This window comes from Rhinopithecus bieti, unplaced genomic scaffold (genome assembly GCF_001698545.2).
Source record: "Rhinopithecus bieti isolate Rb0 unplaced genomic scaffold, ASM169854v2 scaffold_8226, whole genome shotgun sequence".
Taxonomy (NCBI): Eukaryota; Metazoa; Chordata; class Mammalia; order Primates; family Cercopithecidae; genus Rhinopithecus; species Rhinopithecus bieti.
In genome coordinates this window covers 1,266,495-1,294,344 of record NW_016805992.1, presented here as the reverse complement: position 1 = coordinate 1,294,344, position 27,850 = coordinate 1,266,495, and the positions used below count along the sequence as shown (strand labels likewise).

The 27,850-nt window shown below is 49.7% G+C and overlaps 1 protein-coding gene and 1 long non-coding RNA gene across 3 annotated transcripts; one reads left to right on the top strand and one right to left on the bottom strand.

Annotated features, from left to right (window-relative positions):
• Positions 1–156: 156 nt before the first annotated feature.
• METTL22 (methyltransferase 22, Kin17 lysine) lies at positions 157–26,110 on the bottom strand. 2 transcript variants are annotated; one of them, XM_017874429.1, is made up of 11 exons: positions 25,975–26,110; positions 21,547–21,849; positions 18,192–18,572; positions 11,579–11,619; positions 11,347–11,491; positions 7,492–7,563; positions 5,521–5,574; positions 4,505–4,585; positions 4,149–4,251; positions 1,669–1,837; positions 163–277 (listed from the first exon to the last, which is right to left on the bottom strand). In XM_017874429.1, exons 2-11 carry the CDS (start codon positions 21,677–21,679, stop codon positions 242–244), a joined length of 1,215 nt encoding a protein of 404 aa, XP_017729918.1. In that variant the 5' UTR covers positions 21,680–21,849; positions 25,975–26,110; the 3' UTR covers positions 163–241. The 2 variants fall into 2 exon arrangements, with proteins under 2 accessions (XP_017729919.1, XP_017729918.1); XM_017874430.1 differs by lacking the exons at positions 11,347–11,491; positions 11,579–11,619 and having other exon boundaries at positions 157–277.
• On the top strand, positions 25,525–27,850 carry LOC108531134 (uncharacterized). The gene is made up of 3 exons (XR_001886070.1): positions 25,525–25,796; positions 26,817–27,017; positions 27,719–27,850. It is a non-coding gene; the product is annotated as an uncharacterized LOC108531134 (long non-coding RNA).

The window sequence follows — 27,850 nt, the reverse complement described above, 5'->3', positions numbered from 1 at the left end:
CACATCACAACCATGAGAAACAGGTCACTAAAGTGGCCCCCAGCCCACACCAACAACCTTCTCTGGCTGCAACTGGGAGGCAGGGACAGACCCCAGAAAACCATCTTGGGTCGTCTAAGGTACATGCAACCATACTTTTAAAATGACAAAATCTCGAGCACGTTGCTTTGGTGAGCTTCTGATTTTACTAGAAATATACTCTAAGAACAGTCGAGGCGCCGCGCCCTGTGGAGGCGATGGGTCATGTTACCGGTTCTGCGATGATCTTCCAGAGCTCCTGCAGCAAACAGAGAAAAGGTTTCTGAAGTGCGCATACAAGAGCATCACAATTTCATGAAGGAAAGTGATTCGCCAAGCAGAGGAGTGAAACAACACGCCAGGGATGGAGCACGCTCAGCCCTGGGCAGGAGCGGGCGGGCGGCTTCCTCCTTTCTTTGTTGCTCTGGCTTGTTCTGTTTTACTGTGGCAGAGAGGCTGGATGGATGAAGTCCCAGCATTAACGGAAGGGGCATCAGAGGATGTCACACAATCAGAAGAGACCAGAATAGCAGTGAGTTGCCACAATCTCTCCATTTTTGGGAAGAGCTTTATATACAGTTTTATTTTAGAGACAGGATCTCACGCTGTTGCCCAGGCTGGAGTGCAGTGGCACCATCACAGCTCGCTGCAGCCTTGAACTTCTGGGCTCAAGCAATCCTCCCACCTCAGCCTCCAGAGGAGCTGGGACCACAGGTGTGCACCACCATGCGTGGCTAATTTTTTTTTTTTTTAATTTTTGTAGAGATCAGGTCTATGTTGCTCACGCTGGTCTCGAACTCTTAGCCTCAAGCAACCCTCTGACCTTGGCCTCTCAGAGTGCTGGAATTACAGGTGGGAGCCACCACACTTGGCCTTTTTGGGAGGTCTTAGGCATCATGTACTGGGTCTGCTGATTTGTAAGAAGTGCGTGTCCTTGGTCATGTGACGCTACTCTTAATGCTGCCCAGAAGTGGCAGAGGAATAAATACAAGATCCTCTTCGCACACAAAATCACACGAATTCCATGCTGCCCTTGCTCAGGACACGAGAGAAAGCGCAAGGGTGACAGCTCCTCATGACTCCCTCTTCCTCCCTTATTCCTTAGAACTAGGCCCGGGTCTGCGAAGACACAGAGAAAGGGAGGCCACAGCCAAAAGGCAAACAAAACAAAAGAAGTTAATTCTCAATCTTTGGACTCCAGTTAACAGAAAAGCCTGTTCAGTCCGAGAAGCCGGTGCACTTCCACAGTGAAGACATGACCAGCGGCCACCACAGCGGGGCCCCTGCTTCAACGTCTGCTACCCACAAACTTCCCTCCACTGACTTCCTGTTCCCCAAACAACCTCTGCCTCAGTCTTGCCTCCTCTGGAGTCTGAACTGTCCACGGGGGAAAAATGTGCTCTAAAGTAAAAGATAAGGTTCGCCCGAAGGCCCTTCTCCAGACATGGTGGCCACTCTCCCAACAGGTTCCCCCATGATGTAGCTCCCCCAACAGGTTCCACTACAGATGGTATCCGGCACGCAGGCTTCACCCCTGCAGGACCTAGGGTGCAGCCTGTGCCTGGAGGGCTTGCTTCATCATTTCTTTGCCCCGGAGTCACCCACTTCACAATAAAGCAACCAACGGCCCGCTTCGGGGCCTGGACCTACCAGCTGCTGGATGCGCTCGTAAACCAGGAGCTGCGGGAAGGAGGCCTCCACGGGCTCCACCACGAAGCGCAGCTTGCCATCTGCGAGCTGCTCCAGCGCACGCAGGCAGGAGCGGAAGTGATCGTAGGCTTCACATGTGACGTCCAAGTGTCTCAGTGTGAAGTTGAGCCTGCAAACCAGCCAGCCGACACACACATGGCCATCATCACTGGGAAGGGTTTTGCTGTTTCCGCCCATCTTGCTTTCCTGCCCCTCACTGATCTCATATCCCCTGGATGGCTTTTATGGAGCACCCGTCTCATGCTGAGTGTTTGAGCGCAATTCCTTCCTACATCTGCACGATAGCCTGAGGGGTGGAAATGGCTAGCACTTTACAGATGTGGAAACTGAGGCTCAGAAAGCTGAAGTCACGTGCCCACAATGACACCGCTGGAAAGATCAAGACAGTCCCTGCCTCTGAGAAGCTAGGGCTGGTGTAAGAGGCACATGCAGATCAACACTCGAGGACGGCCCTGCAGGTCCTGCCCGCACCCAGCACAGACTCTGGTGCCTGGAGGGACCTGCACCCAGCACAGACTCTGGTGGCTGGAGCTGCGCATAAGTATCTGTGAATGAACAAAAGGCAGTGGCAGGGGGTGGTGCAGAGGACTCTGAGAGCGCAGAGGACAGAGAGAAAACTGCTGGGAAGCTGGGGTCTGAGAGATTTCAGAGAGTGAGCGCCTTCAAAAACAGGTGTCCCAGCCCTGCCACTTGCCTTTCAAAAACTCAGTCTACAAGATGGTTTCACCTGAAATTCAAGCTCTTTGCCTTTTTCCCTTTTCTTTCCACATTTTTTTTTATTTTTTTGAGACAGAGTCTCGCTCTGTCACCCAGGCTGGAGTGCAGTGGCCGGATCTCAGCTCACTGCAAGCTCCGCCTCCCGGGTTCACGCCATTCTCCTGCCTCAGCCTCCTGAGTAGCTGGGACTACATGCACCTGCCACCTCGCCCGGCTAGTTTTTTTTTTTTTTTTTGTATTTTTTAGTAGAGACAGGGTTTCACCGTGTTAAGCCAGGATGGTCTCGATCTCCTGACCTTGTGATCCACCCGTCTCGGCCTCCCAAAGTGCTGGGACTACAGGCTTGAGCGGCCCCAAATTTTTTTATTAAGAAAAATTCCAGACACGCAAAAGGAGTAAGAACAGTCTATGCTGGGCATGGTAGCTCCTGCCTGTAATCCCAGCACTTTGGGAGGCTGAGGTGGGCAGATCATGAGGTCAGGGGTTTGAGACCAGCCTGGCCAACATGGTGAAACCCTGTTTGTACTAAAAATACAAAAATTAGCCAGGTGTGGTGGTGGGCACCTGTAATCCCAGCTACTTGAGAGGCTGAGACAGGAGAATTGCTTGAACCTGGGAGGCGGAGCTTGTGCTGAGCCGAGATTGCACCACCGCACTCTAGCCTAGGCCACAGGGCGAGACTCCGCCTCAAAAAACAAAACAAAACAGTCTAATGAACCCATTACCAGCTTCAGCCACTGTCCACTTTCAGCCAGTCTGCCACCTTGGCTCTTCCTGGGGCCCCCAACCTCCTCTGTGAAGTTGAAAATGTCAGTGTGTGTCTCAAAAAGATGGAGGCCTTTTCAATTAAAGTTTAACAATCACCCTTTAACGTCAAATATTCAGTATTCAACTTTTCTCAACTGTCCTGATGTTTTTCCTTTACAGTTGATGAAACCAAGATCCAAATGAGGTCTGTACACTGCTACTGCTCAGTGTGTGCCTCAAAGCAAGCCTCATGATTAATGGTATCAGTAACGCTGCAGTCAATGTGCAGGTACATAGAGCTTTGTACACAACCATGAGCATGAATTTCCAGATGCTGAATTGCAGGGTGAGGAAGTCTGTTCAGTTTGATAGCTTTTGCTGTGGATTCCAAACAATCTTCAGAAAACTGTGGCATATTGTTAAGTATTGCAGGAGAATGTGTGTAGCTATCACAAGGTGGGCACTCAATACGTGGAACCTAACATTTTAGGATATTCAAGTGGAGATGTCTGGGAGAGGCTGTTGGGTGACGAGCTGTCCGATTCAGCAAGAGAAAGAGACCTGGTGGAACTGAAGAGACAGACCGCACCACAGAGAGAACATTCAGGAAGAGAAGCTCTCAACAGTGTGTGCTGGACAAGCGTTAAGGCTCCAGTACAGTGGACATTCAAGTCCTTGTCTATCTCTAGCTAGCTGTGCCCTGGGCAAGGCCCCTGCTATTTCCCAGCCTTCCCCTCTTCATCGGTAAGGTGGGACCGCAGCGCCTGCACATGGAGCTCGCATGCGGACTCAGTGCAGTAACGTACACAACGGATGAGCACAGGCCTGGCATCCAGTAGGTGCTCAATAAGTGGCACCGAGTAACAGTCATGATGCCACTGACAAGGACACAATTAGGAGGTGAGAGTTCTGCCCACACTCGGGACGCCAGCATGGTCCCCAGGTGCAAAGCTCACCTCTTCTCCACTGACAGAATGGCCGTGCAGGCATTTTTCAATCTGTGGGCGAGTCGGGAGAGGGTTTTAAACACAGCATCCGTCAAGTCGTCGTCGTAAAACACTGTGGGAAGCAAAAAGGCTGGCCTTAGGGGAAAACATGCAAATATTAGAAATCGACTTTTCAGAGCGATCCGCACAGAGAGAATGCTTATCACCACGGAAAAGCAGCAGCTCCCACAATGAAAACTGCAGACATGCTGGCACGTCCCGGAAAGTCGCCTCTAAAACTGAACTCCAGGGGGAGGTGAGGAGATACTGCAATTGACTTCATGTTGTGACAAAGCACATGTATGGTGAAGGAGAAATTTTCTTACCTTCGGCTGCAAACAGGATGGTGGTGTGATCGTATAAGTCAGAAATTTCCTCTTGTGACCAACTGAAGGGGACCTCGGGATCTAAGAAAGAACAAAAGCATGCTTTGTCCCCACTGCCTTCTCTCCTGGCCACCAACTCTCACTGGGACTTCCTGACAGGTACTTCAGGAGCATAAACAGGGCTGGGGGTAGCCGGGTGCAGTGGGCACCGCCAGGCAGACCAGACTCCCTGCTTCAGGCCCACTGCGGCCCGCGTGCAGAGTCACGGTGGAAGAGGTGCCTTTTCTGCTGAGTGTCTGCTCTAGCCAGCGAGTAGCAGGCGGATTTCAGCCTCACCCGCCGCCTTGGCCTGTGGCCCAGTACAGGACGTGATCTGCCCCATCTGCCTGCTGGGTGGCCCAGGAAAACGGCTTCAGTTTCGCACTCACAGAAAGGGTACAGTACTACTTCCTCACAGGACTACGGGGAGGGTCGAAAGGCCTACAGTGCGCAAAGTGCTAGGCAGGTGACCGGTACTCAAGGAATGACTTTCCCCATTTGCCATCTGATGGGAACAAAAAGACATCTTTACACAAAGAAGGAGCAAGCACCCAGGTCTGAAGTAGTCTGTGTAAGAAATACAGGAAACTGTCCTATCCGGGGGGCTTCCTGGCACCACTGTTTGTTGGGAAATGGTCTGTGCCCAAGAGTCTGGCAGACTTGGGTCCATGCCCCTACCCTGCTGTGTACCAGCTGTGCCCACAGGCAGTCTGCACTCACAATTCAGGGATTATCATGCTATCACACAGGGAAACCACAACACTTGAAGAACAAAATGAACATGTGCCCAGCAGGCAGCAGGCGCTTGGAGAATGACCGCTGATGCTCATTGGCCAATGCAGAGAACCTGCCATGCGTGGGTGGGACAGTGGCAGTAGCTGGGGCTACAGCTCCATCAAGGCTACTGTACCCTGGCACTGAGGTATTACAAAGGAATCACTGAATCATTCTGGGGGACGTCTGAGAGAAACACACACCTGTGCAGAGGTCGTCCTTCAGCCAGTCCAGTTCTTTGACCTTAACTACACCACCTGTAAAAACAAACAAAAAGAGAACCTTCCAAACTCTGATCAGGAAAAAAAGATAAACTTTTCCACTATATACCAAGATTCATCTATCCACCCACCCACCCTTCCTCTCACCCATCCATCTTCCTGCCCTTCCATCTTTACAGCCAGCCAGCCATCCATCCATCCACCCACCCACCTGCCCATCTTCCAGCCCTTCCTTCTATCCATCCACCCATCCACCCACCCACCCATCTTCCTTCCCTCCCTCTCCCATCCATCTTCTCATCCTTCCTTCTATCCATCCATCCATCCATTCATCCACCCACCCATCTTCCTGCCCTTCCTTCTACCCATCCATCCCTCCATCTACCCACCCACCCACCTGCCCATCTCCCAGCCCTTCCATCTATCCATCCATCCATCCACCCACCCATCTTCCTTCCCTCCCTCCCTTTCTCCCATCCATCCATCCTCTCCTCTACCCATCTATCCATCCTTCTACCCACCCACCCATCCACCCACCCATCCTTGTTATCCTCCTTCCCTCCTTCTCATCCATCATCCACCCTCTGTCCCTTCCCTCCATTCATCCGTCCATTCTTCCAGCATTTTTTGAGTGCTATGTGTCAGGGACTGTGCCAGACATAGGGAAAATAAAGATTTAAGAGTCATGCTCCCCATCCTTGCAGATCAGCCCCCCTAGAGGAGAATGCCAGGTTAACCGACAATGAAGACTGTGTGGCTGAGTGATGTCAGAAGGATGAGGCAAATGCACAGGAGGAGAGAGAGGAACTCACGTCAGATGGCAGTTATCAGGGACGGGCTTCCACCAGCAAGCTCCCTCTTTCCTCCCAGCTCTGCTGACTGCCTACTGTACCCTGAGCACTCAACAAATATTGTGACAGTGGAGAGCAAATGCAGACAAGGTACCTGCACCCACAGAGCGTGTACTCTGGCAGGGAATGGAAAACACCAATAACTAGTCACACGAGCAGATGGTAAAATGCAATCGTGCAAGGTGTTCCTGGAGTCTGTTGGGGGCTCTGGCCTCAAATCTGGAGGTCTGGAGCCCGGAGCGTGATGAGGACTTGCTGGGAGGAAGGAGGGCAGAGCACTCAGGCGGAGGGAAGAGCAAGGGCAAAGGACTCGAGGGAAAGTGATTTGAAAATGAGGATGACTGGGCTGGCGGGGTGGGGGCTGCAGACAGGCAGGGGCCAGATCCCCCAGAAGATGAGACAAGCAACAGGAAACCACCGAAGGGCCTGAAGCCTGGGGGGCTGCACCGGAGGAGGAAAGGCTGCACCGACAGACAGCCCCGTTAGGACATAATTGTGTCACCCATCACATATACTCATCCCTGCAGGCTGTGCAGCGAGCAGACGACCAGGCAGATGGGGGTGGGGCCCATCCAGGCAGAGGGACTGGCCTGTGAGTGAGTCCTGGCATGCTGGATGCAGGGCTGGAAAGGAGACTGTCAGGAGGAGGCAGAGAGAGCAGGCCGGGGCTGGCCAGGGAGGCCTGGCCATTCAAGGAGCTGAGACTTTACCCCTCAGGTGGTGATGCCCCTGGAAGGTTTTCAGCAGCAGGTGAAGGGGACAGGTTTGCATCTGTGAAAGGGCACTCTGGATGTTTCATGAGGACAGCCTGGACTGGTCAACTAAGGAGCTGGGGAGACCAGCTCGGGGGCCGCTGCCAGTGTCTGGGAGAGAAAGAGCTGGAGTAGGATGAGGCGGTGGATCTGGGAATGAGGAAGTGACCCAAGGAGCGTCCTCAATGCTCTGAAGCTCTGTGGTGCCCATAAGGCGCCTGCTTCCTTTACTCACCTGTTGCAAGGGACACAGGCAGAGCCCTGCCTCCCAATGTCATGGTCTTGGGTGTCTGTCCTACCTGCTAAACAGAGAAACCTCCCTCCCTGGCAGAAGACCCTCTGGGCCTCACCTCCAGCGGCAGCCAGGTGGCTGTTGAGGGCAATGTTTCGCTGGCACATGGCCAAGAGATCTGCACCGACATCTGGAAGGACAGAGGGCAAGCCATAAAGCGCCGGCCGTTACGATGCTTCTATCTCCACGTTTTTGCCTAGAGAGAGCTGTTATCAGCAGCACAACTGTACAAATTAGAGAAACGTTTCTCCTGTGTGTCTTACTGCCCAAATTAAATACGCTTACCTTAAGGCTCTTTTCATTGTCTTGTTGCCTAAATAAGAGATTCTCATCCTGATGGGGAGAGACAGTGTGCGTTCCAGAGGGAAGGAGTATGAGGTCCTAACATCACCCGAGCATATGGACCACGTACGCACTTCCTTAGTTCATCCTTTTCATGTTTATAACCATCCAGGAGCTGGGATCATGAATCCCATTTCACGGATTAAGTGACTTGAGCAACGTCACGTAGTTAGTGAGAGCAAGAGTTGGGATTTGAATCCAGATTTTTCTAACTCCAAATTTAGGCTTGTTCTTTGACACCCTAGGAAGATTGACTGGACCAGTTTTCTGGTCAGAAGGGTGTTTTCTTATGATTCGTCAGAACACAGAACAGATTCAAACAGGCTGAGTCCACTCTCTTGAGCGCGATTCGCTTTGCTCCACCCAGATCTCCCTCCTAGACTCCTGCTACTCTGACAAGTGGGATTTCTCATCATTTCAAGAACTGACTTGTGGTACAGTGAATCCTCACTGGGGGAAGTAGTGCTTTACCAAAAATAAATTTCTGATTAGAAGAAAGTGTGTGTAGAAAGTACAGGATGTCTTGTTAATGACATTTGCTTGGTCCCCTGTGGGCGTGGACTCCCCCATCAACTGCACACTCGCCGGGACTGGCGTCTGCACCCCAGGGGTCACACAGAGCCACGTACGGGAGGAGCTCCCTGCTCACAGAAGGGAGGGATCTACCCTGTCTCCTGGGCCAAGAGAATACTGTTATGTGCCTGACAGCACATGATGGGCTTAGCCTTTTTTGTGTGCTTTTTTTTTTTTTTTTTAACAGAGTTTCGCACTTGTTGCCCAAGCTGAAGTACTGTGGTGCAACCTTGGCTCACTGCAACCTCCACCTCCTGGGTTTAAGCAATTCTCCTGCCTCAGCCTCCCAAGTAGCTGGGATTATAGGCTCATGCCACCATGCCTGGCTAGTGTTTTTTTTTTTTTTTTTTTTTTTTGTATTTTTAGTACAGACAGGGGTTTCACCATGTTGGCCAAGCTGGTCTCAAACTCCTGACCTCAGGTGATCCACCTGCCTCGGCCTCTCAAAGTGCTGGGATTACAGGGATTAGCCACCACGCCTGGCCAGGCTCAGCAGTTTTTAAACTTTTACGATAGTTTCTGTCAAAAGCTTTTAACCCATAAGACAGGTAAGAGAGAAGCAGCTCTGTGTGAGTGGGGAAGGAGCCCTGGTGCCCTGAGTACGTTCTCCCCAGCATCCCTCGGCCAGCTCCTGGGAGCTCTGCTCCATGCAACACAATCTGAAACCCCACCATGTGACAAGGGCGTTGCCCTGTGAGCCAGCAGGTCCATGGGCCTTGGGTCTCGTCAGCAGCTGTGGGTGACCTTGGGCCAGCCTCAATCTGCCCATTTGGACAACAAAGATAGGAACCCCGGGCTCTGCCCAGCATCACTGTGAAGTTATAGCCAGGCACTGATGCATCTGAAAGGACTTTTCCAACTGGAACGTGGCATCTAAATGCAAGCTTTCTTCCCCATGCTGGTAAATCTCTCTCAGGGATAAGACTTCTTTATATCCTGCTATTAGGCACCAGGCACAAAGCAAAGCTCTTGGACGGCTTGACTCTGAGAAGCGCTCACTGATAATTTACATGACGTTGTCAAGAAGCAGCCAATAGCGTGGCTGCACTGTGGACTCCTAACCAGTGGTTAACTGAGCATATTTGAAAACTGTGCCTCAGGGACTGGTGATCTCTAGCTTCTTCCTTCCTATCTCAGAAACAACAGCGTGTGCCAGGAAACGTTCACTAGGAAGCAATGAGGTGTAAACCACATCAGCTGATACCTCTTTCTGTCCAGCAGATAGTAAAGATTTAAAATATAACAACAATGCTCACTTGATGAGATCACTACTCTCTTGTAAACTGGTATATTAGCTCTAAAGAAAGCACTCTGGCACGTCAGGAGTTTGGTTAACTTCACTGGCTGGTTTTGATCACTGTACTATGGTTGTGTGTGACATCACCATTGGGGAGCCGGAGGAAGGGCACATGGCACTTGCTGGGTTATTTTAACAACTCCTTTATGAATCTGAAATTATTTCAAAATTAAATACTAAAAAAGAAATTAGTTGGCAATGTTCACCAAAAGTTTAAGAATAGTCTTACCCACTTCTAGGAACCCAGTGACAGGTTATTAGACAACAATACACAAAGATGCTCATTGCAATGTAACTAACACCGCCCACTCCTAGGAATCTAAGTGACAGATTATTAGACAATATACAAAGATGTTCATCACATCTTTGACAAATACAAAAAAACAAAACAAAAATCCCCATAGGAATGGGCAAAACACTCAGCAGCAGGAGAAGGGTTATAAAAAAGAAGAAATATTACCTGGTCATTAAAAGTCATATATAATTTTTTTTGTTTGTTTTTGAGATGGAGTCTCACTCTGTTGCCCAGGTTAGAGTGCAGTGGCGCAATCTCAGCTCATTGCAACCTCTGCCTCCCAGGTTCAAGCCTCCCGAGTATCTGGGATTACAGGCACCCGCCACCACCACGCCTGGTTGATTTTTGTATTTTTAGTACAGACAGGGTTTCACCATGTTGGCCTGGCTGTTCTCAAACTCCTGACCGCAGGTGATCTGCCTGCCTCAGTCTCCCAAAGTGCTGGGATTATAGACGTAAGCCACCATACCTGGCCTATATAGTAATTTTTTAATGGCATGAAAAAATGCTCTTAAAATGTTCTCACTTATGAGTGGGAGCTAAACAATGGGTAGACATGGACATACTGAGTGGAATCACAAACACTGGGGACTCCAGAAGGTGACAGGGTGGGAGGGGTTGGGGATTAAAACTTCCCTATTGGGTACAATGTTCGCTATTTGAGTGGTGGGTCCACTAAAAGCCCAGATGTCATTGCTGTGTAATACAGAAATTTGCATTTGTACCCCCTAAATATATACAAATTTAAAAAAGCAAATGCTCTTAAAAAATGTTTTTCAACATTTTCAGCAGAATACAGTGCTGCTGCAGCTTGATTTCAGCTATCATTTGGAGGAGATTCTTACAACATAAGCTCCCTGCGGGCAGCGCCTAGTCAGCTCCACTCACTGCAGGGCCTTCTGCATCTAGAAATGAGTGGCACAAGGCAGGTGCCCCATAAGTTGCATATTGTTGATTCAATCTAGGGATTGTAAAATGATGAGAGTAATTTTTATTTCCTGTTTTAAAATCTCCTACAAAGAATGGGCAAGGCTTCTATAACCAGGAACAAAATAATAAACTTGTTTTCAAAGCCTTCTAAAAGGGTATATTCCTCCTGTTTTTGGAGATATTTGCTCTTTCTCAGGGATGGGGAGAGAAGTACCAGCAGAGGCACTAGGCACGTCCTGAAGGTGCCATTAGCCTGATAGCCATTGGGTGATGCTGCTGCCACGGAGTCAGTATTGCTGGGTCATTCTGATGTCATTGAGAAAAAACGGAGAGTGGAGAGGGCCAGGGGACCAGGATGGCAAAATCAACAGCACCTAACATGCAATTTCCAGTGCCTCTGCCTCTTTTTTTATACACTCAGTGCACGCTTTGTGAAGGTAACTACTTCCCTGCAGCCTGAGATGTCACCTCATTACCTGTACAATAAACGGTCTGTGCCACAGTGGCTGCGATGATGCTAGCAAGCCCTGTGCCGGCCCCGAGCTCCAGTACCGTGCATCCTCGGAAGAGGTCCTGTCGGAACAGGATGTAGTCCGCCAGGAGCAGGGCGCCCCGCCATACCTGGAGGGAAGAGGACAAGGAGCGACAAACAGCGTGAGGCTCTGTAGAGACCGTCAGGATTACGGGAAGCGGACAGGACCTACCCACCTGCTTGCCAACATCTTCCAGGGGCGTGGCCATGGTGTGCTCTGGATGGGACAGAAACCAAGAGAAATGCCCACTGTGAAATGGGGATGGGCAGAAAACCACAAGACAGGACTGCGCGGCAACCGCCAGCATGGTCAGATGTGCGCCAGAGGTTGGAATCAGGGGTTCTAGAGAGCAGCAGAAACACAGGCTGTGCTACTAGTTGAGAGGCGACTTTTGAGCACCACTCAGAGGCCAGGAGCTTTTTAGAATGGGGCTCACACTCTTTCATGTAACTGGGTATCTCTGCCCTACAGCCCAAGGCTAGGGAGGGTCACAATTAGGTTTTCACCCAATTTAATCACACACACATGCAGTGCACTACTTTTTTAATGACCAATTGCAAATTTACAATCATAATATATTTATTTATATACTACTAATAATCACAACTCATTCAAAAGTATTTTCTTATACTGAGAAACATACTTCATTTTTTCTATACTTAGAAATATACTTGGCCGGCGTGGTGGCTGCAAGCCTGTAATCCCCAGCACTGTTGGGAGGCCGAGACCAGGCGGGCGACCGGGGCCCGAGACGAGGCGGATCACGAGGTCATGGAGATGCGAGACCATCCGGCTAACACGGTGAAACGCCCCGTCTCTACTAAAAAATATCAAAAACTAGGCCGGGGCCCGACGTAGCAGCTACTCGGGGAGGACCTGAGGCAGGAGAATGGTGTAAACCGGGAGGGGAGCTTGCAGTGAGCTGAGATCTGGCCACTGGCACTCCGCAAGTCCGGGCGACAGAGCGAGAGCTCCGGCCTCAAACAAAAAAAAAAAAAAAAAAAAAGAAATACACTTCTACATTGAGAAGTTAACAAAATAAGTTTAAATTTACATCCTTTTTAAAAAAGTTGAAAAGAAGTATAAGTTAGTATAAGTATTCTCAAGTGCAAAATACAATATATTTTGTATTTATAATATATCCTAATAGGATCAAATTCAGGTGGATGGGAGAAGAGAAGGGAAATATAAGATCAAGGAGAAAAGGAATGAAGCAAAACATTTTTTGTTGTTAAATAAGAGTTTGCTTGTCTAAGAGCTCCCAAGGGGGGAAAATAACTTGCTCAAGTATTGTTAAGTGAGATGGTAATGGGTATCACCAATTGCTCTGTCTGTCCCTAAACCAGGAGAGAAACCTACAGTGTAGGGTCCTCTTGGGCTCCTGGACCACTGTTCTCTGAGGGTTCCTCCTGGGAAAATCTGGCCAAAGATTTCAGTCCTATGTACAGTTAGAATCTCATCTCTGAATAAAGTGACTAACGGATCGTCCACCAGCATCTTGGCTAGATTTGACATAGTGGCTTATAAGCACTTTTAGTAAAACATGTTCCTTTCAGAAGGGCTTCAGATTGCTATGGCCTAACATGTAGTCCCCTGGTTTGAAACTGGAACAGAAATATACCTGCCGAGCCACCCGATGCCAAGTTCCTTCACTGAACCAACGTTCATTAGACAGGTACATTCTGTGAGCCAGCCCTGGGGCCACTGAGATTCTACTTGATTGGCTCACACGTATTTTACAGAGAAAGACACCGACTGAGGCTCAGCATTACTGTTTGTAAAATTAATACAAAAAAAAAAGCACATTCTCTGCATGAGGCACTGGGCTAGATGCTTTCTCAATTAATCCTCAAAATCGCCCAACGACAGGTTTGAGTGTTGTCTTAAAGATGAAGAAAAGGTGGCTGGAGGAGGTTAGCAGGCTGTGTAGGTCACAGAAGGGGTGAGTGGCAGATGCAGGGTTCCAAGTCAGGTCGTCTGCAGTTTTCTGGCTCTTTGTTTTGAGACAGGGTCTTGCTCCGTCACCTAGGCTGAAGTGTGGCAGCACGGCCAAGGCTTACTGCAGCCTCCACCTCCCAGGCTCAAGTGACCCTGCCACCTAAGCCTCCTAAGTATCTGGGGCTACGGGTGCGTGCCTCCATGCCAGGCTAAATTCTTTTCGTTTTGTAGTTTTTGTAGAGGTAGGGTCTCATCATGTTGCCATGGCTGGTCTCGAACCCCTGGGCTCAAGGGATCCACTGCTTTGGCCTCCTGAAGGGGGATCATAGGTGTGAGCCACCGTGCCCGGCCTTTTCTGGCTCTTCAGCTTGCTTGGGGAAGGGAGATGTAGAATCTGAACCATGCTAGGGACGTGGTTTAAAAGCTTGGGGCAGAGCCTCCAGGATGAAAGGCACAGGGACTCGCTAGGCAGGCTGAAGGCTTGTGTGCTTGTGCGTGGAGGGGAAGGGGTGTCTGTGATCTACACCCCCGCCCCAGGCTCTCTGTGTCAGTGCCCCTGCCCAGTTCCTCTTCCCCAGTCCCACCCATGCCATCTCCTGCGTGTGGCTCGTAGCCTCCTCTCCTCTCCTCTCCCTCCTTTGGCCTGGGAAAGCTTCCTCCTCGCCGTCTGCTCCCTAACCCCAGCTGTCCTAAGGGTTCCTGCTGCCAGGGGAACCCTCCCAGAGCGATCTCGGTCCTACATGATTGGTCACTTCCTCCCAGGGGTCTTGTGGACATACGTTCTGCCTCCCAGCTGTCCTCAGGGGGTGGCCAGCTTCCCTTGAGGGAGAATGAGGACTCTGAGGTCAGAGACCCGCATGAGAAGTCAGTTTTGTCATCTCCTAGCTGGGTGACGAGTCACTTAACTTCTTGGAGACAGAGCCAGTTTCCTCTTCTGCAAAATGTACAAGTAGCCTCATCCCTCATTTCTAAGGCTGTAACAGGGTTTAACCAGACAGCGCTTCTGAGAGAGCGCAGGCTCGGCAAACATCGGAGGACCACTGAGGCGGTCAAGGCCCCTAGCCCTTGCACAGGTGGAGGTCACTGAAGCCCAGAGAAGGGACATGACCAGCCCAAGGTCATAGTCCGAGAAAAAAACATCGAATTAGATCAAAATGTGTCGAGATGGCTGGGTACAGTGGCTCACATCTATAATCCCAATACTTTGGGAGGCTAAGGTGGGAGATCGCCTGAAGCCAGGAGTTTGAGACCAGCCTGGGTAACAAAGTGAGACCCATGTTTTCCTAAAGCCAAATAGAAATAAAAGAGGATTTAAAATGAAGTCGTTTTGGAGTCTGACCAAAAACTGACCTAAGATGTGCTTTCTGCTGATGCTGATGACACGAGAAACACCAGGGCAAATTAACAAGGGAGAGAATGAAAGGTTCAGGGATGGATCAAAGGAGGAAGTGGACGCTGTGTGATTCCCTGGGACCAGAAGGAAAAAGCCAGAATGAATTCCCCAGGAAGCCAAGTGTGGTCAACCTCAAGGGCACTCTCCTTTCTTGTGTCTGACATCCTGGAGTCTGGAGTGCAGAGATTCCGAGGTCTACCTGACCCCTGCCCTGTTTCAGGCTATTGCTAGTGTTTGAATGGGTAAATACGCTTCTTCATGACTCATCGGATTGTCAGAGATCACAACAAATACCCAGCGTGCCTGCCCTGGGCCGGGCCCAGTCCACTCCAGGCGGCTGTGTAGGGGTGAGGAAGGAGGATTCAGTCTAGGAGTGGAGGCCCAGGTGACTTAGGGACCTCCCTATCCAGGGCCATCTTGTGGTTCCCACTCCTACGAAAAGTCAGAGTTTAGGCCGGGCGCGGTGGCTCACGCCTATAATCCCAGCACTTTGGGAGACCAAGACGGGCGGATCACGAGGTCAGGAGATCGAGACCATCCTGGTCTACACGGTGAAACCCCGTCTCTACTAAAAAATACAAAAAACTAGCCGGACGAGGTGGCGGGCGCCTGTAGTCCCAGCTACTCGGGAGGCTGAGGCAGGAGAATGGTGTAAATCCGGGAGGCGGAGCTTGCAGTGAGCTGAGATCCGGCCACTGCACTCCAGCCTGGGCGACAGAGCGAGACTCCGTCTCAAAAAAAAAAAAAAAAAGAAAAGTCAGAGTTTATATATATTTAAGTAATTCCAAAGGTATCATGAGAACATAAAAGGCCAGCCTGAGGAACTATCCCCATGAGAAACTCTAGGGCTAGCAATGGGATGAGACAGTGTTAGAATCTCACCGGTCCTTATCAGATTCTAGAATTACGCTTTACCTCATTTGCAAACTGGGTCTCTAGACCTGCAGGAACCTAGACTCTTCATCAGCCAGTCTCCCTCCTCCCAGCTTGGGCCAATCCCCAGGACGGGGCTCACATTTATGGAACACTGAATCCGTGCTAGGCACTATGCTAAGAGCTTTGTATGTGCCATCTCTCTTAATTCCTCACAACTGAAGGAGGTTGTACCTGCTGTACAGACAAGGAAACTGAGCTCAGAGAGGCTAAGCGACTCGCCCAGTTCTCCAGCAGGAAGGCACGGGACTCAGAATCTGACGGCCTGAATTCTAGCCCCACCTCTCTCAACTTCTTTCGGGGTCTCTGTTTCCCTACAATGGGGGAATTGAACATAATTTCCTTACAATCCAGGGTCTGTGGATTCCCAGCAGATCCCTGGATAAACTTTTTAAGGTTTTTGTCAATCTCTTGGAATAGTTAAGAAAACACGTATTTTCTTTTCTTTAGAAAACCAGTTTCTCAAATGGGTCTCTAACTTGAAGAAAATGGGCTGATTTATGGGTCAGAGGAAGAGGGTGAGGAGAGTGACGTCTGCTTACCATTCACTCTGCCCAGGCCCTGCTCCTGGCACTCATGGGGCATGTTTCCCTAAAGTATCACTAAAATCCAGGGAGAGTGGTCCCCCTGACCCCATGTGGTTCTAAGTGGGTAAGACACTTGTCTCTGGTCACCTGGCTTGTGAAGATGGAGCTGGGCTCAAAATCCAGCCCTGCAGGATTAGATCGAGTTTTGCAGATGAAAGTGATCTAGCCAGTTTGAAATAATCATGAGTTACCACCTAGGTTCATGCATTAGCTACCTTTCCACTCTCCTCCCTCAGGGCAGACAGGGAGCGACTGACAGCTGAAAATGTGAACATCCAGGTGTACAGACAAGGGGGCCTCACTGTGAGGTCACCGGAACAGGGCAGGTGGGGAAGCTGGTCATAGGCTGGCCCCTTCTCGAGGGACTTTGTTCTTAGCTCATATGATGGTAAATTTCCAGAACATTCACTAGAGACACAACATTGACTGTGGAGTAACTGACAGGTTTGCTCCCCAGCTCGGGGAGGCTAATAACAGTGAGCGCTCAGAGGGAAATAAGCCATCATCGGTGCCCCTGAGAAGCAGGACTTTCCAGGCCTCTTTCAAATGCTCTGCCCTAATGGTGTGGAATGAGAGCACAGGCTGTGGCGTCAGACAGACCTGGGTACAAGTCTCAGCTCTGCCACTGACTAGCTGTGTGACCCCAGGCAAGTTCCTCAACCTTGCTGAGCCTCAGTCTCTTCCTCTGTGAAATGGGAATACTTATCCCTACCTGCAGAGGCCATGAGGGCAGAGGTCACCCATGGGATACATGGAGCAGGGTTCTGGTGTGAGTTCCATGTTGCCCTCTCTGGGACAGTCTAGAACAGAGGCTGCCTGGTACCACTGTGCAGGTGCTCAGTAACCTTTGCTGAGCAGATAGATACAGAGCTGCTGTTTGGTCTGTTTTTCAGGGTGACCCACTGACCCCCATTCTCTGACCAAGGCCAGCGCTGGGGGAGGCCTTTCCCTGGGAACTGAGACACCACCAGGGACTCTGGATCTCAATGAACAGCCTCAAATCACAGATCCGCTCCCCAAGTAAGCAGCGCCAGGGGGAGGCAAAGCCCTGGTGTGGACACTGCATGGATTTGAAGCTCGCTCACCACCACCAAGCTGCATGGCACTAGGCCTGTCACTTCCTCATCCGTGCACCCGCTCAGGCGGGGCTGTACAGACTAAGCCACTCGAAACTAGTGAAGATATCCAAAACACAATAGGTGCTTACCAGCACTGATCACTTCCTGGCCTAGTTCCCTACCGGTGCTGGTGTTTCTAGAGTGCCAGGTCCCTAGATTTCAAATCCTAGAGTCACCAAACCCCTCTGCTCCGCCCCAATACCTGGGTAGCAGTTCCTCTTTGATCCCACCTCTGAGTATCTGTCCAAACCTCTCCCCGTCCCACTTTTCCCGCCACTTTATCACCTCCTCTTTCTTGCCTGGCTTCTAGCTCCCAGCTCCCAGTCCATCTGACTGGTCCGTGCCCCATTGATTTTCATTTATATCCCTCTCCCTCTGCCACATTCCAGCTCCAGAACCTCCCGTGGCTCCCTACTGCCAGCCCAGCCAGGCCAAGCCTGTCCCACACCCTCATCACGCTGGGTTAGAGCAGAGCACAGATGCGGGAGGCGGCAGCAGGGAGGCTTCCTGGAGGAGGTGTGGCTGAGCTGGAAACTGTATGCCAATGGGGAACATGTTAAGGGAGCAGAGGCTGGGGGCAAGCACTCTAGGAAGGAGGCACAGTACAGAGGAGAAAGCGCACAAGGTGAGGCTGTGGTGGTGTGAGCTGGGTAGGAGTGACTGGGGTTGTAGAGAGCTTCCCCAGTCTCACCCGAGCTGGTTCTCATAACCTGTGCTGCCTGGGCCTGCAGAGTCAACACTCAGATCATACTGAGCCCTGAGCAGCGACACCCTGGAGTTCCCTTGGTGACAGGTGGGCCACACCACACCTCTATTTACCTATTCTGATGATATCGTGGGGGCTGCCTTGTGCTTCCTCTCCCAGGACGTCATCTTCTTCCTGCGCTAGAATCATGGGATGTACCTTGTCTCTCGGAGGCCCTGCTGGGTTGGGATCAGAGGCGGCTCGTGGTCTTCTCACCACGTCCAAATCTCCATCCTCATCCAGCTGAGCTTCAGCCACTTCCCAGCCGGTGGTGTCAGCCCCAGCCTGAAGGGAGAAACCCTCATTACTGTGGCCACTTCCTGTAGGGGACCCTGTGCTGCCTGTCTCGGCAGAAGGAGGCTCCTTGGTGTGAACATGTCCGTGATCGCCACCCTTGGCCCCTGAATCTGTCCAAGAGTCTTGGCTCCATAGAAGCTTGAATTGGGACAGGAAAACTGAAAGGCAAAAAAACGCAAAATGAGAATTCCAAGATGTTTTCTTTTCTACCTTCCTCTTCTTCTTTGAGAATATCTGATTACCAACAGGAAAGATTTGTAAAGGCCAGGTAGAGATATACCAATGCCAGCAGAAAAGGGCCACTTGCTTCAGCTGTGACCACCACCAGCTGGGACGCGGGGGCCACCACCAAGAGCAGCCCCCATTTCCTGAGAATCTATGAGCCACTCGGCTCATATCATCTCATTCAATCTCCACAATCGCTGTGAAGACAGCATGATCAGCTTCATCTTACAGACCCAGAAACTGAGGCTTAGAGGAGTGAGCTGACCAAGGCCACACAACTTTTAGGAAAGAGCTCAGGGGCCTCTCCTCTAAGCTCCCACAGCATCCCGGGCTTATACCAGTTTTTGGATCTGTTCTATCATCCATCCATTCATCACTGAACACTCACTATGTGCCAAGTACCTTGCTAGGTGCTGGGGGTACAAAGCAGAATTTGATATGTTAGGGCCTTGCATTTTAGGAGTGAAGTCGGGGAACAAACATTAAGCAAGTAAACAAGATAATTACAGGCTGTGTTAATTACCAGGAATATAGTAAAACTGAATTCTGTGTGACACAGATGTGGCAACCATATAAGGCAGGGGTGAGCAAACTTTTCCTGTAATAGGTTAGATGAAAAAGTTTTTTGGCTGGGCATGGTGGCTCACACCTGTAATTCCAGCACTTTGGGAAGCCAAGACAGGCAGATTTCTTGAGCCCAGGAATTCGAGACCAGCCTGGGCAACATGGTAAAACCCCTTCTCTACAAAAAAATTATCTGGGTGTGGTGGCATGTGCCTATAGTCCCAGTTACTTAGGAGGCTGACGTGGGAGGATCACCTGAGCCTGGGGAGGTCGAGGCTGTAGTGAGTCAAGACTGCACAGCTGCACTCCAGCTTGGGTGACAGAATGAGACCCTGTCTCATAAAATGTATCTATTTTCTTTCTTCTTTTTTTTTTTTTTTTTTTTGAGACGGAGTCTTGCTCTGCCACCCAGGCTGGAGTGCAGTGGCCGGATCTCAGCTCACTACAAGCTCCACCTCCCGGGTTCACGCCATTCTCCTGCCTCAGCCTCCCGAGTAGCTGGGACTACAGGCGCCCGCCACCTCGCCCGGCTAGTTTTTTGTATTTTAAGTAGAGACAGGGTTTCACCATATTAGCCATGATGGTCTCGATCTCCTGACCTCGTGATCCGCCCGTCTCGGCCTCCCAAAGTGCTGGGATTACAGGCTTGAGCCACCGCGCCCGGCCCAAATGTATCTATTTTCAAGCTTTGTGGGCCCCGTGATCTTTGTTGCAACTCCTCAACTCTGCCCTTATAGCACAAGAGCAGCTGTAAAAACACGTAAATGAATGGGCATAGCTGTGGCTTCATAAAACTATTTATAAAAATAGCTGCAGGCCAGATTTGGCTCACAGGCTGCAGTTTGTATACCTCTGGTATAATGTACCATCCAAAGTAGGGCAGGAGGGCAATGGGAATTATTAATAATCACACCTTAACAAGCTAATAGTTGGAGTTAGGGATGGTGGCCAGGGATGGGCTGTCTGTGGAGATGATACTTGAGGAGCCAGGGAGGGGAGGAAAGCAAGTGTCTCCTCCCTGGCTTTGTATCTTACGGTTCCTTCCCTCCCCTCCCTGTGTTTGAGGGACAGAAAGAAACTGACAGTGGCTACAGAAGAGCAAGGGAGAGTGACATAAGGGTAGGCACACAAGCAGAGGCTGGGTCAGGCTGGCCTCACAGACCAAGTTGAGGAACCTGGATATTATTCTGAGAGCGATGGAAAGGCACTGGAGGTCTAACTCAGGAAGTGCTGTGATTTGATCTGCATTTTCAAAAGATGTCCTTGGCTGCTGCAGAGATAAGTGGGGAGGGTGTGCAGCAGTGAACTCAGTGGGAGAAGACAGAGGCAGCCAGGCAAGCAACGGAGGTGGCTGGACTAGGGCAAAGGGAGTGGGGATAAAAAATAGAGGACAGGGCTGGATGCAGTGGCTCATACCTGTCATCCCAGCACTTTGGGAGGCCGGGGTGGGAGAATCACCTGAGGTTATAAGTTCGAGACCAGCCTGACCGACATGGTGAAACCCTGTCTGTACTAAAAATACAAAAATTAGCTGGGTGTGATGGCAGGTGCCTGTAATCCCAGCTACTCGGGAGGCTGAGGCAGGAGAGTCGCTTGAACCCAGGAGGTGGAGGTTGCAGTGAGCCGAGGTTCCGCCACTGCACTCCCCACTGGGCGACAGAGTGAGATTGTGTCTCAAAAAAAAAAAAAAAGAGCAGAGGGGACAGATGGAGCCCCAGCACTCTGTCTCCCCACTGGACCCTGGGCTTGCTGACAGTAAAGTTTGGCTCATTGCTATCTGCATTCCCAGCATCAAGTCCTGGGCCAGGCATGCCATAGGTGCTCAGGAAAGCACAGGAGTTTGCTTAATGAAAGTGGGGGGGCAGCAGCTTGCCTGTAATCCCAGGGACTCAAGAGGCTAAGGTGGAAGGGTTGCTTCAGGCCTGGAGTTCAAAACCAGCCTGGGCAACATAGCAAGACTCCATCTCTACAAAATAAAAATCAGCCAGGTGTGGTGATGTGAGCCTGTAGTCCCAGCTACTCCAGAGGCAGGGGAAGGAGGATCACTTGAGTCCAGGAGTTTGAGGCTGCAGTGAGCCATGACTGTGCCACTACACTCCAGACTGGGTGACAGAGTGAGACTGTCTTTCAAAAAAAGCAAACAAAACAAAGCAAAACAAACCCCACACACAAAATTGCAGAGTACAAGGTTTTAAAAAAATCATAATAAAGAAAAAAAAGGCACTTAAGAAGTGGTCTCACAGTTACATACTCCAGTCTTCCCAATGTTTTCCCCAAAAAGATGAGTATGAGAAAGCAGAAAACAAAACAGGATCCGCAGGGCACCTGGGCCCAGGACCTTACCTGGCTGCCCCACGCTGTTCAGTCGTACCATGAGGTGTCTATGGTTCGGGGTGTAGAGGTGGACGTCTGACAGCACAGTGTCGCTTCTAAAGGTGACCTCGTCCATGGCTGCAGCAGGAGCCAGCTGCACCATGGCCCAGGCTCCACCTTAGTCCTAGGACAGGAGCCCCTCAGAGGTGAGAACGGGTCCTCAGCATGGCAGGTTCCAGAGGAGATACTGCAGACAGGCTCAAGCTGGTAGCCAGCAGTTTTGCATCACCCTGCGAGAAGGTCTCAGACACTTGGCCGGGGAAGAGAATCCAGCTGGAAATTAATTGTGTTATTTCGTTTATATTCATTATATTCATTTCACTCATTATATTCATTTTCTATTCATTCATATATTCATTTTCATAGTAACCTTTTATTTATAGCAAGGGACATGCATTTCCATTTATAAAGTTTCCTTTCCCTTCTTATTTTTTTCAACTTTTACAAAAAATTTCAAACAGTAAGGATATAGGGGAATATCATAACCACAGAACTACTGCTTAGATTCAGTGATCGTCACCATTTTGCCACATGTGCCTGCCCTCTCTGGTTTCTTCTCCTTGAGCTGAGAGTACACTGCAGACATCATGACATTTTGCCCCTAAATTCTTTAATGTCTGTCCCCTAAGAGCATTTCCCTATATAACCATAAGACCATTAACAAATCTAATTAATAATTCCCTAATAGCATTTAAAGTCAATTTCCTCCACCTGTCTCCCAAAGGTCTTTGAGGCTTTCCCCACCCCCAAACTAGTATCCAATCAAATTTACACTTTGCATTTAGTTGTTATGGCCCTTTACTCTTTCTTTTTAATTCTAGAAGCTGTTATCTGCTGTCCCCATATCATTTGTTGTTATAAAGCTTTCCTATTTTAAACTATGTTTTATTTTTAAACATTTCTTTTTAGAGACAGGGGCTTGCTCTGTTGCCCAGGCTGGAGCACAGTGTGCAGTCATGGCTCACTGCAGTCTCAAACTTCTGGGTTCACGCGATCCTCCTGCCTCAACCTCCCCAGTAGTTAGGACGACAGCTATGCCACCATGCTTGGCATTAAATATTTTTTTTTTTGTAGAGACGAGGGTCTCACTATGTTTCCCAGGCTGGTCTCAAATCCTTGGACTCAAGCAATCCTCCCACCTCAGCTTCCCAAAGTGCTGGCGTTACAGGCGTGAGCCATCATGCCTGGCCTAAAGCTCTGCTACTGAATTTAAAAAGGTGAATGGAATTAGCCGGGTGTGGTGGCGAACGCCGGTAGTCCCAGCTACTTGTGGGGCTGAGGTGAGAGGATCACCTGAGTCCAAAAGGCGGGCGTTGCAGTGAGCCGAGAATGCGCCGCTGCAGTCTGTAGTCCAGCTTGGGTGACAGAGCAAGACCCTCTCTCAAAAACAAAAACAAACAAACAAAAAAAAGGTGAGTGGATTTAAAGGAAAAGTAATTAAGGGAATCACTACACAGGTGATACACAGATACAGAAAAATTATGCAGGTGATACATTAATAACTAAAACTTGGAAAACCATGGCTGAGGCAAAGTGGTCAAAAACAGGGGGGATCTCCCTCCAAACACGTTTCACCTCATGGAAAAGTATCATCAAACAGCAGTAGTCTGATGGGCTTTCAAATTGGACAGACCAGGTGGGGATCCCTGGTCTCTCACCTCCTAGCCAAGTGATCTCAGGAAAATACTTCACCTCTCTGCATCTGTTTCTTCGGCCACAATCTCATGCAGTGTTACTGGGTGGGTAAAGTGCTGAGCAGAGTCCTGGGCTCACAGGAGGTGTTAATAAAACACCAGCAACCTCCTTGTCCTGGGGTTGGTTTCAGGTATTTGACCCAAACCTGCCTGTAATCCCTGACTGCCTACAGAAGCTGTTCCTACCTGGGTACATGTGTTCCCTAGGCATGTCATGAAATCTCGCCGGGCCCGTTTCTTCAACTGCAAAAAGAGGTCATCATGACTCAGGCTGTCCTAACCATCCCAGTACACTGCCGGAGTTCCTACATTTAAGTGCTTGCTGTGGGGTAGCAAAAGCTGTATCAACAAAAAATTTTTTAGGAAAAAGATGATTCCTTATTGGTCTCCACGCTAGCTTTCCCACTCAACACTATAAAGCCATCAAAATGCAAGTGGGTTGTGAAGAAAGTCTGTGAATCTGGCAAATCAATGCAGAATTTCATGGTGTCTTTGAAAGTGCTGGACCTTCAGGCAAACACTGTTAATCAATGGGACTGGCAAAATTAGACCAGATTCCGGAAGAGAAAATACAGCTTATACCTACCACTTATTTCAAAGGCAGATCAAGCTCTCTCAGGACTTAGAAATGTCCTGGGGGAAAACTGAGAACTTTCACATATAGTTTCTGGTTCTAATATTGCTGTAAAAATCAAAAATCAAAAGCCATTTTTTAAAAAATGGAACCAAAGGATGCTATTTCTTTTTTCGCCACAGTGCATTTTTTTTTTTTTTTTTTTCCTGAGACAGAGTCTGACTCTGTTGCTCACGCTAGAGTGCAGCGGTGCCATCTCAGCTCACTACAACCTCCGCCCCCTGGGCTCAAGTGATCCTACCTCAGCGTCCCGAGTAACCGGGACTACAGGCACACACCACCATGCCCAGCTAATTTTTGTATTTTTAGTAGACATAGGGTTTTGCCACGTTGGCCAGGCTAGTCTTGAACTCCTGACCTCAGGTGATCTATCCACTTTGGCCTCCCAAAGTGCTGGGATTACAGGCATGAGCCACCACACAAGGCCTATAGTGCAATTTTGTTGGAAAACTTACATCCCAGAAAAATCACTATTCTTTGCTTTTTCCAAAAGTGAGCATAATATTACACACTGGCCGGGCGCGGTGGCTCAAGCCTGTAATCCCAGCACTTTGGGAGGCCGAGATGGGCGGATCACGAGGTCAGGAGATCGAGACCATCCTGGCTAACACGGTGAAACCCCATCTCTACTAAAAAATACAAAAAACTAGCCGGGCGAGGTGGCGGACGCCTGTAGTCCCAGCTACTCGGGAGGCTGAGGCAGGAGAATGGCATAAACCCGGGAGGCAGAGCTTGCAGTGAGCTGAGAACCGGCCACTGCACTCCAGCCTGGGCGACAGAGCGAGACTCCGTCTCAAAAAAAATAAAAAAAATTACACACTAAATTTTAAGTATAGACAAAAAAGAAACTCAAATTCTTAATCTATAGTTGAATGTTCCATTTTTAAATTCAATCCAACCAGGCTTCCCAAGGAATGCACACTGCAATGTAAGTCCCAGGTGAAGGAGACTCCATTTAAGTGGTTTTCCCTAGAATCAGCTCTCTGGGAATAAGGAGGCCCTCTGAACCTACCTCAGGGCCTGTGTGAGGAGTAAATGAGACAATGATCACTTTTAAGGCTCACGGACATATAGTAAACGTTCAATAAGCAACAACAGTAAGTACTATCATTATAGCAATGTAATGATGATTAAAGTGAATGCTGAAAGGAAAAAATGTAACAGTTTCTCTAGTCAGGAAAATGTAAAAAATGTAACAGTTTCTCTAGTCAGGAAAATGTAAAACATGTAAAAAATGTAACAGTTTCTCTAGTCAGGAAAAGTCTCCCTCCGGGAATACAGGGTCTGTATGGATTTGGGGTTCCTCTCTTCACTGGGCAGAGCTGAGAAAGGAACCACAGGTTGCAGATGGGGACCCGCCCCGCCACCTCTCCATAGGGCTGCAGGCTCATCCCTGCAGCAGGAGCTAACGTGTTCTTGGCTCTTCTAAGGCTGTGGGGACTAGACTGAGGCGCTGCCTAGACTGAGACGCTGCCAGCCTTCCTCTCCTATAGGTCCCCAGTCAGTTGTCCCAAATAAGCAGTTTGCCGGGATCACGGTGTTTAAATAACTTCCCTCTTCTTTCTTTCTGATAAGTGCAACTCACTCAACAATCAGGAATTTGGCGCGATCCCATAACAATTTAGGCCAGGAGCTGGATAACGGAGGGTATGGTGTGAACGCCTGTGTTGGGGTGGGAAAAACGTTGCCTGGCCACGGCGCGCAGAGTCATAGTGAGGGGCTCCGGGGACGCCCCCGTGGGGCTCCTCCTCCTCTTTGTCTTGTCGCCTTCCTAACGCCACCCTTGTGGGTTAATTATTGCCCTCTCAAAAGACAGTCACAGGTCGGGCACTACCCTCCCTGCCTAATCTGGAACCGAAGGAGAGGTACCTGGACCCAGGACGGAAGCCCAGGTGAGGACGTGGACTTCTTCCCCCAACACCTGTGTTCACAAGGGGAAACAGGCTGAGTGGGGTCGGACCTCAGGGATCTGGGCCTCAGATCCGTGGGAGCTCGGATTTCAAATTCAGGCTCGGCGCCAAGAGGTTCCCTGCTCCCTACCCTGTCCTGCCTCTTCTCCCAGTCACTTACCCGCCGCGGGGCTCACACTGGGGTCCCATCCGACACTGCTCTCTGTGGGACTTAGGCGGCCGCCATAACAGGCGGTCTGCGCAGGCGCGGCCCCGCCCCCGCGTGCAAACATCTGACCGCAGCGCACCGTGGCTCCACCTACCTGCCCGGGCCGCGCATGCGTGCGGGGGTAGCCGGCGGTGTAGCCTTCACTCTGGTCGCAGGTGAGACGAGTTTGCTGAGGAGACCCGCCTAGGTGGGAACGTCTCCGCACATGTGTTGCCAAACTCATTCCTCTAAAGGAGTTAAATAGGAGTTAAATAACTCGCCCAGCTACTAAATGGTAAAGCCTGGATTCACCCGGGGTGTGGGATTCAGAGCCTGTGCTATTTAACCAGCATGCTACTGCATTTATTATCGCGAGTGTAATCGTTATCCATGCTCTTAGTACCCATTTATTTGTTTGTTTATTTTTCTAAGATGGTCTTGCTCTGTCACCCAGGCTGGAGTGTAGTGGCGCAGTTTTGGCTCACTGGGCTCAAGGAATCCTTCTGTTTCAGCCTCTCTAGTAGCTGGGACAACAATTGCGTGGCACCTTTTTTTTTTTTTTCTGGTAGGGACTGTGTCTTGTTATGTTGCCCAGGCTGGCTTCAAACTCCTGGCTTCAAGCAGTCCTCCTGCATCGGCCTCCCAAAGCTCATAAATTACACGCATGAGCCACCATGTCCAGTCAGTATTCGTTGTTATTAATAGGTAGTAGTGATTTCATTAATTCATACGCTCATCAAGTTTTCAACACCAAGGGGGTGGGACAAAGTGGCAAACATAAGAATCCATGTTTGCTCGTATTTTCTTGCCTGCAGAATTTCACAAAGCCTCTGAGTTGGTGACTGAGCACAGCCCTCCGAAGAATGCCCTGAAAAGGATGAGCAGGAGAGAGCACCGGTTCTCACATCTCTTGCCTGAGTCACTGCATTTTTAGAAAAAGTACAGTCAGTGATATTGGCCCTTTTCTCAACCTGTGTGTTCAGTGACATCATGGAAGTCAGCCTGGCCACAATGAAGTAAGCCAGGGGATGGGCCCTAGGAAACGAGGATACATAGGTAGCCAGGGTTAGAACTTTTGCAACATTGTAAGAACTTTGGATTTTATTGTGCGTGAGATGGGGAGCTGCCAGGGATATACACCACACTAATGTGTTCACAGACATGCCCAGACGCACACAGTGGTGTCCACTCTCAGATGTCAGTGAACACACAAATATACACACAGGAACATGTGTAAAGTCCACATATGTAAAATCTATATCGCTGTGTGCTCATGTGTACACACATGCACACACAAGGCCTCAGCTGGCAACCTTTGTCTAAATTACTTTTTTTTTTGTATTTTCAAAACAGAATTAAATCAACATCAATTTCAGTTACTGATGATAAAACGTGGAGAGTTGATAGGGTGACTAAGCAACACAAATAAGACTTTTTTTTTTTTAGAAACAGATTATGTTTCCTGAAATCCCCCAGGACAGTACACAGAGAGTCAGTTGGGTGTCTTGGAACCAGATTCTATTCATAGTTTCTCTCTAGTTCACTGAGGGTTCTCTCAGTTATGCCCAGAGGATGTTGGGTGGTAGGGAGGGCACTAGGAAGGCATTGTTCTCACCCTTGGGAGTTTTGTCTTCAAATTTAAACCAGGGGGAATGACCCTTTAAAATCAGAAGTCAGATTACATCCCTCCTCTTGTCAAACCTATAATATTTTATAGGGTATTAGTGCCCCTACAAAAGAGGCCCCAAAGAGCTGCCTCACCCCTTCTATCACGTGACGACACAGCAAAAAGACAGCCATCTATGAACAAGAATTGGACACACAACCTGCCAGTGCCTTGATTTTGGAC

Coding starts and splice junctions, on each gene's coding strand:
- METTL22 (XM_017874429.1), bottom strand. CDS start 21,679: ATGGTGCAGCTGGCTCCTGCTGCAGCCATGGACGAGGTCACCTTTAGA. Junction 11,620..18,191: donor CCACGATATCATCAGAATAG/GTAAATAGAGGT, acceptor TGTCCCATCCAG/AGCACACCATGGCCACGCCC. Junction 1,838..4,148: donor ATTCTGTCAGTGGAGAAGAG/GTGAGCTTTGCA, acceptor GCTGGTTTGCAG/GCTCAACTTCACACTGAGAC.